This window comes from Pleurodeles waltl, chromosome 3_1 (genome assembly GCF_031143425.1).
Source record: "Pleurodeles waltl isolate 20211129_DDA chromosome 3_1, aPleWal1.hap1.20221129, whole genome shotgun sequence".
Taxonomy (NCBI): domain Eukaryota; kingdom Metazoa; phylum Chordata; class Amphibia; order Caudata; family Salamandridae; genus Pleurodeles; species Pleurodeles waltl.
The window spans coordinates 681,270,890-681,287,375 of NC_090440.1; the positions used below are offsets into that span (position 1 = coordinate 681,270,890).

At 42.7% G+C, this 16,486-nt stretch overlaps 1 protein-coding gene across 2 annotated transcripts in view; it reads left to right on the plus strand.

Moving 5' to 3' along the window:
• The window catches only part of KCNQ4 (potassium voltage-gated channel subfamily Q member 4), an 861,160-nt gene that overhangs the window by 551,659 nt on the left and 293,015 nt on the right, over nucleotides 1–16,486 (plus strand). For both annotated transcript variants that reach the window (XM_069223287.1, XM_069223288.1), the window contains exon 3: nucleotides 10,233–10,359. In XM_069223287.1, the coding sequence (XP_069079388.1) occupies nucleotides 10,233–10,359 (127 nt within the window). The remainder of the gene's footprint in view (nucleotides 1–10,232; nucleotides 10,360–16,486) is intronic.

Here is a 16,486-nt window from a genome sequence, read left to right on the forward strand (position 1 = left end):
TAGTTTATCTGCTACAAAGCTGCTTTTAAACATATAAAAAGCTCCTGCTTCTGATTAATATATCTGACGGAGTTTTCATCTTTCTGAGCGGGTAAGAGTGCCGCCTTTTGGATGTCACATTATCTGCAGGGTGAAGGATGTGACATTCCGGGCAGGCGTGAGGAAGGTCTCTTTCACACTTGAGCGCACACCGCTGCGAGTCTGCTCCGCGTCACGAGATCCTGTTCACCACAAAGCTGTCTGCTAATTATTTCTAAATGCGGATTTTATTGAGCTTTCATTTTCAGTAATATGGGACTGTGGCGAGACAAATGTCCACTCTTTCCAGCACTCAAAACTTTTTTTCTGAATGTGAGTTTTACCAAAACGTATCTGGTCGCATCTTATGTCATTAGTAGCGGCTACATTGACTCTGGCGCCACTGTTCACTGTTAGTACCTCCTTCTACCTCTGATCAACACCACGACGAGCGTTTCGTTTATGGGTTTTTGATTTTTCATTATATTATAGCGCTTATAAGCGAGCAGCTTGCACGTATGACCCAAGTGCTTTCCTTCAAAACAGTGAAATATGCGGACACAGTATTCTGCATCACAACTGCATTGCATGACAAATGTAATTACAAAGTATATATAGGATCGTACCTAATCTCGGTTACTCCAAGGTGTATGCGCCTTTTAAGCATATCTTTAAGATGTCATCTCTACTGCTCGCTCTACTAATGGTCACAAAACTTTAATTTGAACAACAAATCGCATGCTGCGCGTCTGTTTTTCACTGTGGGAAGGAAGGCTGGTTCCCAAAGTTCCTGCTGATCGAGTTCAAGCTGTATGAAATTTCAAAGCTCCATGGAGCGCAAGGGGGAGAGACAAAAGAAAAGTAGTGCCCCACACTAAAGAATATCGGCAATGGTGCAACTATTCATGTAACAGGGTCAGTCTGCAAGGGTAGCAAAAAAGCCGCAAGGCGGGACAAACAGAAAGCGTTTACCAATCACATCAAGGGATTTTTGCAAGGGAAGCCTAAGAACGAATGAAGGGGATGGGCGTGAGGTGGGCTTGGTGAAACCCCACAAATACATTACAACAGGTCGGAAGAGCAGCGTTTGCACCCTACTATGCTCAACCTAAAAACACACACACTAACCTGTTAGACCAGCCTTTTGAGCACTCCCAGGTTGCCCCACAGGCCAGTACCATCCTGCTCCCTCCTATGTGTTTGTTTAATATTGTTTTGATTTCACAGTGCAGATGGTATATAATCATCACCCACAACGGCCCTCGCTCACTCATCCTGTGGTGTTAAATGCTGTCACGGTGACAAGCCAGGCCTGTTGTATTTCTTTTGCAGACTGCACAGTAAACACATTATTTCAGATTTAATAAACGTGACATTATTGATTGAAGAAATTACTGCAAGTCGAGCGAAACCTGATATTCAGAGGCTAACTCGAATATCTGAGGGACTATGAAGGCCCTGATCAGATTACCTTCTCTCTGTTAACAAAAGATTTCAGCCAGGAAGGTAATGCGAATGGTGCCTGCCATTTATTCGGTGGGAGCAGGGTGTTAAAGGTCGAGGTACAGTGGCAGAGCTGCACATTAGCAGAGAAGCATACGGTTCTACAGAGCTGGAGTGAAGTGCATTGATAAAACTATATGTAGACCACAGTGCCAGAATAACTGATGATATTCCATGACAACGTTGAGGTGTATTGTCAGAGCTACCTGTGACACCAGTGTGACATACTGTATGTCAAGACTGACGTGCATTGACTGATCTATGTGTAGCGCCAAATACTAGAAAAGAAGGGAGTTCTGAAGATTAGGGTTGAGTTGCTTTAGGAGAACTGCATGTGGGATGAACCTCTTGAAGAGTTGGAGACAAATTTTGCCAAGATTGTGGTACTTTTGTATTTCTGTGTGGTGGTCCCAGCACTAAAATAGTAGTCATTAACGCAGATGATAGCTGAGATGAAAGAGAGCTGTGTGAGATCTAATAAGATCATAGCATGGGATCCAAAAGATGACTATACCTTTGCTATGGCTCAGCAGTGTGTGGTTCCTAGTGCTAGAGCAGTGGAGGTGAGGCAGGGGTTGCGGGCTGAGCTGCTCTGCCACATGTGTGTGGGACCCAGTACTGAAAAAGTAGGGATTGCTTAAGATTAATGTAGCTTTGCATTAGCTCATATGTGTGCTGGTTTTAGTGTAGGAGGGTCGGAGATTCATGACTAACAATGACTGCTGTGTGCAGGTCTCAGTGAGTACTGTATAGTAGGATTTAATACTGGACAGGATTGGAGGGTGGTACCCTGAAACCGGACCCAGGATGCTTGTTTCCTGTCCAGGTAGGACCTGCCTAGCAGTTCGGGCTGGACTGTTCCCATAGGGAACAGAGTCAATACTGATTTGCATATGACTGGGTCCAAACTGGGGTGACGTGGCAAGCAAAATAACAGGTGAGTGCTTGAAACGTTTCAACACTCCATCCATCATTTTATTTTGTTTTGTAAGGAAAGTATTACCTGGTAACTATTACAGGGGCATCAAATACATCTAAGGAAATATTCGATATAGCAAGGGACCTAGTCAAACCCGATTGTACAAAGCAAAATAAAACCTCTACTCAGGCGCTCTGTGACACCCAGTCAGAGTTCTTTAATTAAAACATTGAGGGTATCCTACAAGATATAAATAATGATACCATGGGGCAGAATGCCCCCACAGGGTGAAATTTACCTCCAGTGAAGGAGGGTTCCAGAGAGAGGCAGATCAAGCTAGGAGGAGTGTAAGGAAGGGAAGAGGAGAATTTCCATCCCCTTACTTTGGCAATTTCTTTTGGGTCCCTGATTGACCCCTTACCATCACACATTTGGAAAGAAAGAGCAGATATGTTATTTCCAAGCCTACAAAAAATCTGTAGCCAGTCCCAGAGGACAGGAATTGTACCCCTTAAATGGAAGAAAATTCTAGTCACTCTATTACTAAAGAAGCCATCGGCAGACAAAAATGACCTTAATAGCTATAGGCCGATATGACAACTCGCCTATCCGGTAAAAATACTAGAGAAATATATTAGTGGAAAGCTTGCCTGCTTTTTAGAACATCAGACAGTTCTGATTTTACTAGATTTGTCAGCTGTGTTTGACACAATCAACCACCACACCCTTACGCTTAGACTGAGGGAGAGTGGAATAAAGAGGACACTATTAGACTGGATTGACTCCTATCTGACCGACAGGTCCCAAGCTATATAACTTCCACCATTCCACTCAGAGTTTAAGAGGATTGAGCATGGTGTCCCACAAGAATGGGCTTTGAGCCCCAAATTATTTAACATCTATTTACGGCCACTGTTGCTGCTACTTATTAGAGCATTTGGTCTCACATTTGTGAACTATACAGATGATACACAGCTCATTCTAACCTTGCACACAGAAAATCATGCCCCACTAGAAGGGTTGCCATCTCCTTAGGGAGATGGCAAATTGGCAGAAACTGAATTCTTTAAAGTTCAAAGAAGGCAAGACGGAATTTCTGTGTTGCTTCCCTCCCAAAGTGCCCCAATGCCTCTGCAAGACTTTTGGCCCTGGACGAGCACTGAGACTTTGAAAGTAGCTTGGGTTGTGCGTAACTTGGGGGTTTACATGGATGACAAGCTCATCATCGAAGCACACATTAATAGAACATCAAGCACCTGGTTTGGTCTCCTCCGGAGTCTCAGGAAGATTGTCCCACTATTACCCCAATCTGCAAGGAAACTAGTGGTTCAGTATGCGATTCTAAGCAGAATCGATTATTGTTATGCGCTTTTCCTTGAAACCCTAATCAGAAGGTTATATTCGGTTAAAACAATAGCTGCAAAACTGGCATTTAGTAAATGACTCATGCTCTGTAGCTCTGAGATAACTTAATTGACTCCCTTTTAAATAGGGGGTATTGTTCAGATCTATGGTTATTGTCTATAAGGCCTTAAACAGGCAAGATCCACTTGTGTTGCAAAAACTCTCTGGATGCCACTGACTTCAGAGACACTTGCGATCTGCTTCTGCTAATTGGGTTGGCATTCCAAAATTTAAGAAAGTAAGATCGGGAGGGAGAACATTCCGAGGAAAGGCAATGCAATTGTGGAATTGTCTTCCAGTTTCCTTTAGAGACAGTTTGAGTCTTTTGAGTTTCTGGAAAAATTAAAAAAACCTGACTTTTCGAAATAGGAGGTAGGCCTTGAATTCTTCCCCCTCCCCTTGTGTAGGGATGCTAAAGTGGCAGATACTGCACTGTATGTACCTTGCAAGGATTCTACAGCTCCAAGATACATGTCCAGGTGAACGTTTATGCTCTAACAAGTGTTTGTTACTTATTTACTCACCAGTCGCAAGTCCTTGCACTCTGGCACTAAGCAATTTATGTCATTGCATGTCTCCAACCCAGAATGAATTATCACTTAAATGTTATCATTAAACATTTTTGGGAAAAACACTCATTATGTATCTTAAAAAGCTGTGTTTTCTGAAAACATATCTATCATCCCCTTAAATGTACCTTTGTTTTTTTCCAGAAAATACACTAGTTTTATCAACATATGCCAATTGGTGCTTGAGATGTCCATCTAGTTCTCTATGCCAGACATGACCACCAGATGCCATGAATCAGCATCTCTTGCCAAGTGTGGCCCCCACAAGTTAGGGAACGCTATCAGATGTTACTAATGCCCACCAGAAATCCGGAAAGCAATTTATATGCTAGGAATGGCATCATATATCAAGGCAGGCCACAATATTACAAGCATTGCATTCAAATGCCAGCTACATCACACACATGCCATCCTATGCCAGATATGGCTGCCAGATATTATTGGTACCAGCCATATGCTCACGAAAGCCATCATTTTCCATAGCACTCTGATAAACATACAACCCCACAGACACACAGATGTACATAAGTATAAATGCAAAAAAATGCTAACATTTTACTATGTAGCTATCTTGTTAGATTGTTAACTGAAAGATTAGTGCACCGGTAAGTACACAAAGGTACAAAAGCATCACTCCTTTCATGGATTCTTGCCCTGTGATCTGTCCCTTGCGGACTGGTCTGTCTTCTCTAGCTCACTCCTTTCATAAATACTTCCCTATGAACTCACCCTGGGTGACTGGCCTTTGTACTCTAGAAGCCTCTTTTCATGTATTGTTGACATATGAACGTACCCTTTCTGGCTGGTCTCTCTTTTTCTGGGAAACACCTTTCGCGCAGTCTTTCCCGGTTAACTCACCATTGCAGGCTGATCTCTCTTCTCTAGCTCACACCTTTCATCCATTCTTTCCTATGAACTTACCCCTGCTGGCTGGTCACTGTTCTCTAGCTCACTCATTTCATGCATTCTTGCCATATGAACATACCCTTGTTGGCTGGTCTCGCTTCTCTTACTAACTCCTTCAATTCATTCTTCCTCTATGAGCTTACCCTTGCTGGCTGGCCTCTCTAGCTCACTCCTTTCCATGCATTCTTGCTCTTTAAAGTTACCCTTGCAGGCTGGTCTCTCCGCTCTAGATCACTCCTTTCATGCATTCTTGCTCTTGCAGGATGGTCTTTCTTCTCCAGCTCCGACCCATCCCTAGCTTGCGTGGACTAGATCAAATGGGCTGGATAGAGGCTCTCAGAATACAGATCAAGTCAAAGGTCATGCCCATTGTTGAGTTCCATCTTCCACTGATGTCCGAAGCTCAGGTTCATGCTTTCCTTTAAGGGTCAAGCGTGCAAGTGCTCTGGGCTGTTGTAATCTCTCTTTGGGCTTTTAACCACACCTACTCTTGCTATTCAGTGTCTGTTGTGCTTGTCTTAAATGCTTAATTTTTATTGCTGCATTTTGTGGAATGTCCCTCCTTTGTGTGCAGAGTTCCCTCCCAGGCAATTTCACTAAGTGAACATTTTTGTTGGCCATCACACTACGTCATGTTTCCTCCTGTTACAGCATGGCCCCTCCTCTGGTTTCTGTTTGACTTTCATCCCAGCCGTGATCCTTTCTAGACATTCATGCAGGGAGCCAATAATTTTGTATTGTAATTGTATTTATATAGTGCTTACTACCCCTGACGAGGCGTCAAACTGCTTTTTTGGCGAGTAGCATGCTACTCCGGAACCCAAGAGGAATTAGTTGTGAATTAGTATAGGGAGATATGAGTGCATTATTAGTATTATTATGCATTAATTTGAGCAGAGGATATGTGAGTTTGTTAGTTAGATTGACTAGAGTAATAGAGGGAAGAAGTGTTAATTGGGAGTTTATAGTACTAGGATGAGGCATGGGATGAGTAAAGGAGAGATGGAAGAAGGAAGTGTCTGTGGAAAGGGGTTAGGGAGATCATAGTAGAAGGAGGTGTTTTGGATGAGTCAAAGGTGAGATAAATGAGGGAGAATTTAGTAGGGTTGTTTGGGAGATCATAGTAGTAAACTGAGGTTTGGGGTGAGCTAGATGTGGTAGAGGATGGAAGAACTTAGGCAGGGTCATTTTGGAGATCAAAGTAGTAGAATGGGTTTGGGATGAGTCAGAGTGGGAATAGAGGATAGATCGATAGAGACACGGGGAGATGGGGAGACAGGGTAAAGCTTATGAGAGAGAGTAAAATTTATATCATTTGTATTTATTATTTTATATATTATATTATATTATATATATATATATATATATATATATATATATATATATATATATATATGTTAATTTAATTTTTAATATGTTTAATTTTATTGATAGATTTAATTTTATTTATGTTTATTTTTTTTCTCTAGTACAGTAGAACTAGATTAATAAATACATAGATATGTAAATACATAGTAAGGGAATATATGTGCATGGAATATAATAATGGGTATAATATGAAAAGTAGGTAGTATTGTAAAAACACAGACTTTCAAGATGTGTAATATTTGATGTTAATTAATAAGTGTTCTTTTCTAACATTCATTTATCTTTCCTCAATTTTTCAATAGCGAAATGCTTGTTGTTAAAATAATTAAAATAATATTTGCTTATTGTGATATAAAAAAGAAAGCAGGGATTCATAAGTATCTAATATAAAAACTTAGCTAGGAGCTATTCAATGATCTATGGACATGTTAAGCACAGAATAATATACATATATATATACATATACATATATATATATATATATATATATATATATATATATATATATACATATATACATATATATATATATATATATGTATATATATATATATATATATATATATATACATATATATATATATATATATATATACACATGCGCACACACGCACAGACTCACACAGATGATAACTATTTAGCAGCACAGGCAAAAGCAGTCCATTGCTGTTTGGATATGGTGGTTATGAGGGAAAGAGCCAATTCTTGAGTAGTCTTCTGAAGGCAATATATTCATCCGTTGATCTTATTTTTGGGGGTAATGATTTCCATAGTTTGGCTGTTTGGACGGAGAAGGATGTCCCACCTATTGTCTTTTTCTTGTATGGTGGTGTTCTAAGGTGAGGTGCCAATCTTGAGTGGAGGTTTCTTTGTAATGTATTTGGTTATTTTGTTTCTGATAAAAAGCGGTCCTGTTCCATGTATAGCTTTGTAGGTGATAGAAAGCAGCTTGAAGTTTGATCTTCTGTCAACGGGTAACCAGTGTAGTGCTCTCAAGGCAGGGGAGATGTGGGTTTGTGGCTTTACATGTAATAGTAGCCTGTCAGCAGAGTTCTGAATACGTTGTAGTTTTTTTTCATAATAGATAGAGATGATCCATGGTAGAGGCCATTGGCATAATCCAGTTTGGATAGTACAAGTGAGATAGTATCCTGCACCTTGTGTGGAAATCCAAGGTGGGGGAAGATGCATTGCAGAGTCTTCAAGGTGATGAAGCTTGATTGTGCTAATTTGTCCACTTGGGCATTTATTATTAACTTGGAGTCCATGGTAATTCCAAGGTTTTTAACTTCCTTGGATACCTAAGGAGGTGGTCTGAAATCGTCAGGTGCACAGTGGGTTACCATTTTTCCAGTCACTATGTGAGTCTTTCCATTTTGGAAGCATTTAGTTTGAGATGGCTCCAAGTCATCCACTGATCAACGGCGTGAACGCAACTGAAGATTTGTGAGTTTTTAATGTCTTTTAGAAATTCCAATGTAAGTATTTTTTGTGTGTCATCTGCATAATTGCAGCATGCGAGTTGAAAATCATTGATCAAATCTGGTGATGACATCATGTATATGTTGAAAAGAAAAGGTGAGATGATTTCTCTTTGGGAGACTCCTGCTTTTGTGAGGTGAGGTTTGGACGAGAAGGGAAGAGAATAGATAATATTAGTTCTGTTTTGAAGGTAGGATGTAATCCAGTTGAGAGCAGTCCCTTCTATGTCGACCTTGTGGAGTCTTTAAATTAGGGTGTCATGGTCAACAGTATCAAAGGCAGCTAAGAGGTCCAAGAGAAGTAGTGCAGCAAGTCCATTGCGGTCAACTGTGTTTTTAAGATCATCCCAGGTTGCTATGAGTGCTGATTCAGTACCTCTTCCTGGGTGGAATCCAGTTTTATAGTCTGAAAGTATGGAATTGTTTTTAATTAATTGTGACATCTGGGCGAATGCTGCTTTTTCTGTCACTTTGCCCAGGAAAGGTCCATTTGTGATTGGTTTGTAGTTGTTGGGGTCTTGTGTGTCTACGTTTGTTTTCTTTAATAACAGACATATGTATGCCTTTTTCAGTTCTTCAGGACAAGTTCTGTAGTTAAAGAGTTATTGATGATTCTTCTTACAGGGGTGACAGCAGAAGAAGATAAAAGAAATCCATAAATTCACCTTGTCATATTTGTTTGAAGGAGCGCAGAGGCTGAGTTGGTTTATTCTAGGAGGGGACTTTAGGAAAGTGGTTGGTGCTGATGGTTTTCTTCTGTTTTAAATAGGAGTCCAATGTGTCTGCCTTGGTTGTGTAATGAGTTGCCAGTTTGTTTATGAAATCTTAATGATGACTTCCTTCAATGCATTTAGGTTTTTGAAATTAATTGAGACTTTTATAAAATTCTTTGGTTGCAGAGTTAGCATTTAGAAATCTGTCTGAGTAGTACCTTTTTTAGCTTTTTAACTGATGATTACTATATTCTGTTAAGTTTGTGTAGTTGAAGTTTGTCTTGAATGTTGTTTGTTTCGAGCCAGGTCTGTTGTAGCCTTCTGATTTGTTGCTTTATCTTTTTAAGTTCTGTGTTTTTCCAAGATGTTGGTTTTCTTTTCTCCTGTTTAGTTTTTTTCTGAGTGATATTAGAATATTGAAAGCTTCCTGTAGCCACTCAAATTCTGGACAGAATTAATTGTGTCTAGATAACTGTCGCACTCACGCTCATGGCGGCTATGGCACTTTGCACTGACTTGCTTATGTCAACTGTTTCACTTTTCATTTTTAATTTATGTGGCAAGAAAAGTCCAGTTAGGAATTTACAACGCTAATAGCTCTAACTCGAGCATACGAGTGACCCATTGCATTGCAAATGCTTGTTTAATTTTATTGTCAAGATTTATTTTCGACAACAAATTTTGCCTGAGGCTCACATTAAAAATAAAGTGAAAGGGCACAATTATTTAAGCTACATTATCTGCGTGAGAGTTCAAATACGTCCCCACGAGAGATCTTTTGCAGTGGAATAGGTGGTAATCCTTTCTTGTTGAATTTACTATGGTAGTTTCCTGAGCATTTTAAAGGCAGGTGCTCACACCTAAATATAGTGCAGCTGACACTTTCCTTTTAAATTCCATTACAAGCTTCAAGTTTGACGCAAACACAGTGTCCCCATGCTGGGGACTCATGAACACAACCATTTTCAAGTCGTAAACTGTAACTTCACAGCTGTGTGGGGAAAAATATCAACATTTACTTCAGCACAAACATAATATTAATAATGTGAGCTTTTGGCAACCAAAAAGCTGCTAGGAATTCAGAAAGTAACAAATGTGGGGAGTACTTCCCTGGACTTTCCCCAAAAAAACAATGGGACTCACTAGCAGCTGGTCTCTATCTAGCCCCAAACGTTGCCAATCTCTACTATTCAGCTTTGCTTGGAATACCATAATGTAGGGCCTGTACGTTTGAAACCACTTATACCTAGTTGTTTGTATCTCAGAACTGACTATGCTCAACTAAACTAGAGTACATTTTTTTAAATTTGCCCTAACTTTGCTAACTTTCCCTCTGCTTTTTTTGTAACAGGAGTTTGTCATGATTGTGGTCTTCGGCATGGAGTACATCATTCGTGTGTGGGCTGCTGGTTGCTGTTGCCGGTACAGAGGTTGGCAGGGCCGCCTCCGGTTTGCCAGGAAACCATTCTGTGTTATAGGTAAGACAGCCTGAAAGCAACTACGTAGAAGGTAAATTGCAGTGGTCTCTTGCTTGTCTTTCAGCCTTTTTGATGGCAGGAGGGATCCAACATGAATTTCAGTCCCTAAGTGTAGGTATGTTCACCTTCAGGCTCTCTCCAGAACACGTTGATGTCCTGGTACCTTCTTGAGAAGGACAGCACAAGTTCTCCTCTGCATCATACAGGCAGGATTTTAGTTTTACCCTGTGTTGCATAAAAAGACAGAGGCTCATTTTTGCATGTGAAACATTTTATATTACCAGTTTCTAGTATGTGGTGAATCAAATCACAAGATATCTAAGAAACCTAACTGGCGGAATAGACTTTTGTACATGCTATAACTGCCTACACAACACCCCTTCTTTGAAGGCTTCATAGAGGAAAAGCAGGGTAATATTAGTTGCCTAAAAATTCAATTTTGTGGAACACACTACTGGATTTACACTTAGGGATATCCCATGGTGGCCTGTCAAGGGGGGATTTTGTAGCTCAACCATTCAAAAAGAAATACAATTAAAAGAAAGGACCAAAATATATTAGCTATATACCACAAACAGTTGGGAAAAATGAGAAAATGTAAAGTGGATAGTAAATATGTAACTTATATAGTAGCTTTGTTCATTAACACATATGTTCATTGGTGCCGAAGCAAATGCATTGGAAACGTTAGGAAAACAAGATAGTCTTCTAAATGTTGCTATACGTCCTCTAAGTGGGATCTTGATAAACAATTAGGTTAACTCTTTAGGCAATGAGGTTGTCACACTGAGTCAGCATAGGCCAATACCAATTACTAATACTGATGAGTTAGTACCATACACTGTGTCATAACAAACTTGTTCAGTGTTAGGTAATTATCTCAGAGACTTCAGTCACATGATGTATTTCACTGCAACTAGTAACGTCCGACTCCACAGTTTTCTTTAGCATGAAGCTCGGTGACACTTCTTGGTCTAGCAGCACTACAGAAAATGTAAAATAAATAACATATAAATAATTAAAGAAATTCAAGATGTGACCCTTGTAAAAAGTTTCCTTTACACTTAGAAACTTTCTTTAAGCTAACTCCTCTTCAGTAATCACCTCCAGGCATCATCTGATTAAGTCTCCTAGAAGAGGCAAAGGCTGAACAGGAAACCACTGTGAAGAGTACTGTTTAACATAAAAACCTGAGGACAAGCGTGATTATGGGAAGGTACATTGGATATAACAATGAACAATGGTTCCACTTCATTGACACATACAGAAATCCAATATTTGAAATCTCATATAGGTTAAATTTTCACATATTTGGTTCACCAATATACTTTTTCAGGAAATATCAAAACAAGATTCAGAAACACTGGACACACAAAAACAGTTATCAGATATAAGATACTATACATATGACATAAATGCATACAAATCTTGTGACAAAGATAAAGCACCAACTTGGCCAAACAAGTATATACTGATCAGAACCCTTTATGCCAAGTCGAGTCCAATAACGTTAGCAGCATCACCATTCCTGTCCATGCTAGAATCTAAATTAAGCCTCATTCAGAAATTAACATGGATGGTGACTGGCTACATTCCCAATTTTGTACCAACTCTACCCCAGTCCTGATGATGACTCGTGGCTTATTCTGCTACAGTTTAAGTGTCACCTATCTGCAAGTGGACAAATGAATATCTCTGGATCTTTTTTTCTGACCTATCAAAGGCAAAATTATCTACAATTTGGATTCTCTCCCACATAGCAAGTTTCGCTGCCTCCTCAGAAATACTGTGGCAAAGTCTGTTCTCTTCCAAAATAGTTACTTCCCGAACTCATTTGAACGTATTTGCTCTGAATGTTGCCCTGTCTGGGGTGGAGGTATAGACTAATGTTGGAAACCCGAATGTGGTCCTCCGACCGGTTGGGTGGACTGTGGGCTGTCGAAGGCCATACTAAATTAGTGGACGTGTGGAGAGGCCAGAAGATGGTACAGTTTCATGAGCTGTCCTGGGGTTAATATCTCTGCTATCAACAACTGAGATATCTCCTCTAGCCACACCTGGAGGCTCTTGGTGAAGCCCCAGATAAATCACCCCATAAATATCGAGTCCTCGGGGCTCCCCTTACCACATATGCAGTGGCCAAATTATGTTTGACAATCCGCCATAATAGCACCCCCCCTCTTGGTTGTCTCCGGGGACAATGGGAAGAAGACTTGGGTAGGCTGGGGGACGATGCTTGGGTAGCTGTCTGCAAATACCCCTGAGAGGTGGCCATACGGCCTGAGTTCCAACTGATCCAACCTGAAGCTCCTCCACCGGGCCTACTTCATTAGAACCAGACTGTTTCAAATGGGGAGTGCTTCACCAGACCTGTATCTGATGCGTGCAGGCAGAAAGGCACTCTACTGCATACCATATAGGGATGTTCCAAACTTCAGGGGTACTGGGCAGAGTTGAGAGGTGGATTGCCACAGTCTTCAACAGCTTGCAGTCCCCTCAACAAATGACCCATGGCCACCCTCCTGGACCTCAAGAGTTACTGTACCATCTCTCTACTGCCTTTCCCAGCCAAGGTGATTGAGAAAGGCCATCATTGCTCAGTTCCGTAAGCACATCGAGGACAACAACAACCTGGACACCTCCCAATCAGGCTTCAAGAGAAATCACAGCCTTTCCGCCACAGATGACATCCAGTCGCTCCTCGACTGCTGCCATACAGCAGCCCTCATTCTACTGGACCTATCGTCTGCCTTCAGCATGGTCTCACACTTCACCCTCAGCTCCAGGCTCCATGCAGCCAGCATCCACGGAAAAGCCCTACAATGGATACGCTCCTTCCTATCTGGCCATACATAGAGAGTCAGACTCCTGCCTTACCTTGCAGAACCCATGGAGGTCAACTACGAAGTCCCACAGGACTCCTCTCTGAGCATAACACACTCCTCAACATCTACATGGTCTCTTTTGCATCCATCATCAGGAACCACGGGCTAAAGATCGTCTCCTATGCCAATGGTTCCCAGCTGATAATATCACTGACCGAAAGCCCCACTGCTGCCAAGAAGAATTTCCACAATGAGATGGAAGCCTTCACCGCCTTTATGAAGGACAGCCGCCTCAAGCTCAACTCTGACAAGACCGAGATCCTCATCCTTGGACCATTCACATCAGCCTGGAGATGACTCCTGGTGGTCATAGACTCTCGCACCCCTCGACCCCAACAAACCACACTCACAATCTCTGCGTCATCCTGGACTAGTCGCTCACTATGACCCGCCAAGTCAACTCAGTCACATCCTCCCGCTTTTAGACACTCCAACTTCTCCGGAAGATCTACAAATGGATTGCCGCAAAACCGTAATCCATGCCCTGGTTACCAGCAGGCTCGACTATGGCAATGCCCTCTATGTCGGTACCACGCAGAAGAACCTCAAGAAATTACAGCATATCCAAAATGCCTCCGCCAGACTCATCCTCGACATTACCTGCTATGAACATATCTCCAATCACCTAAGAGATCACCACTGGCTCCCTATCAAGAAGAGAATTAACTTCAAGCTCCTTGTCCAGGCTTACAAGGTCCTCCACAACCTAGGACCCACCTACCTCAACCACCACAATACCTTCTACTCCCCCACCAGACCTCTCCGCCCGCTCAACAAGCACTAGCCACCGTACCCCGCATATGGAAGACCTCGGCTGGTGAGAGATCCTTCGCCTAGAGCTGGAACACCCTGCCCCTGCACCTCAGACAGCCACTATCGCTACCCCAATTCAGGAAGGACCTTAAAATCTGGCTCCTTGACTGAAGCTCAGAGGACAAACCCCCTTAGCACCTTGAGACCCTTAGAGATGAGTAGTTGTGCCCTATAAACCCTGATTTGATTTGACATTGGAGTTGATCCTCCAACTGATTGCCCTGGGGATCTGGGGTGAGCAGTCCCTACTCTACTCTACAGTTTCCTACTCTTCTGCAATACTGCATTAATAGTGGTGAAACGTAATATCCCCCACTGGCAGAAGCAGGAGCTGCAAAAATGAAAAATAAAAACAATACTAAACAGTGTTTATTATCATTTTTATTTTTCAGGGAGGCGGGCCTTGGGTGATGACAGGGACGGAGGGGCAGTATACAGCACTCCCCTCACTAAGTGTAGGAGGCTGGACTGGCTTTTAGTGAGTATGAAGGGGTACTTACACCTTGCACCAGGCCCAGGTATCCCTTATTAGTGTAGAGGGGTGTCTAGCAGCTTAGGCTGATAGAAGAGGTAGCTTAGCAGAGCAGCTTAGGCTGAACTAGGAGACGAGTGAAGCTCCTAAAGTACCACTAGTGTCATATGCACAATATCATAAGAAAACACAATACACAGATATACTTAAAATAAAGGTACGTTATTTTTATGACAATATGCCAAAGTATCTCAGTGAGTACCCTCAGTATGAGGATAGCAAATATACACAAGATATATGTACACAATATCAAAGTATGCAGTAATAGCAATATAAAACAGTGCAAACAATGTCTAGTCACAATAGAGTGCAATGGGGGCACATAGGGATAGGGGCAACACAAACCATATACTCTAGAAGTGGAATGCGAACCACGAATGGACCCCAAACCTATGTGACCTTGTAGAGGGTCGCTGGGACTGTAAAGAAACAGTGAGGGTTAGAAAAATAGCCCACCCCAAGACCCTGAAAAGTGGGTGCAAAGTGCACCTAAGTTCCCCAAAGAGCACAGAAGGCGTGATAGGGGAATTCTGCAGGAAAGACCAATACCAGCAATGCAACAACGATGGATTTCCACACGAGAGTACCTGTGGAACAAGGGGACCAAGTCCAAAAGTCACGATCAAGTCGGGAGTGGGCAGATGCCCAGGAAATGCCAGCTGTGGGCGCAAAGAAGCTGCCACTGGATAGTAGAAGATGAGGATTCTGCAAGAACGACAAGGGCTAGAAACTTCCCCTTTGGAGGATGGATGTCCCACGTTGTGAAGAGTCGTGCAGAAGTGCTTTCCCGCAGAAAGACCGCAATAAGCCTTGCTAGCGGCAAAGTTTGCGATTACGGTTTTTGGATGCTGCTGTGGCCCAGGAGGGACCAGGATGTCACCAATTGCGTGAGGAGACAGAGGGGGTGTCCAGCAAGACAAAGAGCCCAGTCAGAAGCAAGCAGCACCCGCAGAAGTACCGGAACAGGCACTACGAAGTGGAGTGAATCGGTGCTCACCCGAAGTTGCACAAGAGAGTCCCACGACGCCGGAGGACAACTCAGGAGGTTGTGCAATGCAGGTTAGAGTGCCGGGGACTCAGGGTTGGCTGTGCACAAAGGAAATCCTCTGAGAGTGCACAGGAGCCGGAGTAGTTGCAAAACATGCGGTTCCCAGCAATGCAGTCTAGCGTGGGGAGGCAAGGACTTACCTCCACCAAACTTGGACTGAAGAGTCACTGAACTGTGGGAGTCACTTGGACAGAGTTGCTGAGTTCAAGGGACCTCGCTCGTCGTGCTGAGAGGAGACCCAGAGGACTGGTGATGCAGTTCTTTGGTGCCTGCGGTTGCAGGGGGAAGATTCCGTCGACCCACGGGAGATTTCTACGGAGCTTCTAGTGCAGAGAGGAGGCAGACTACCCCCACAGCATGCACCACCAGGAAAACAGTCGAGAAGGCAGCAGGATCAGCGTTACAAGGTCGCAGTATTCGTCTTTGCTACTTTGTTGCAGTTTTGCAGGCTTCCAGCGCGGTCAGCAGTTGATTCCTTGGCAGAAGGTGAAGAGAGAGATGCAGAGGAACTCTGATGAGCTCTTGCATTCCTTATCTAAGGAATTCCCCAAAGCAGAGACCCTAAATAGCCAGAAAAGGAGGTTTGGCTACCTAGGAGAGAGGATAGGCTAGCAACACCTGAAGGAGCCTATCAGAAGGAGTCTCTGACGTCACCTGCTGGCACTGGCCACTCAGAGCAGTCCAATGTGCCAGCAGCACCTCTGTTTCCAAGATGGCAGAGGTCTGAAGCACACTGGAGGAGCTCTGGGCACCTCCCATGGGAGGTGCAGGTCAGGGGAGTGGTCACTCCCCTTTCCTTTGTCCAGTTTCGCGCCAGAGCAGGGCTGAGGGATCCCTGAACCGGTGCAG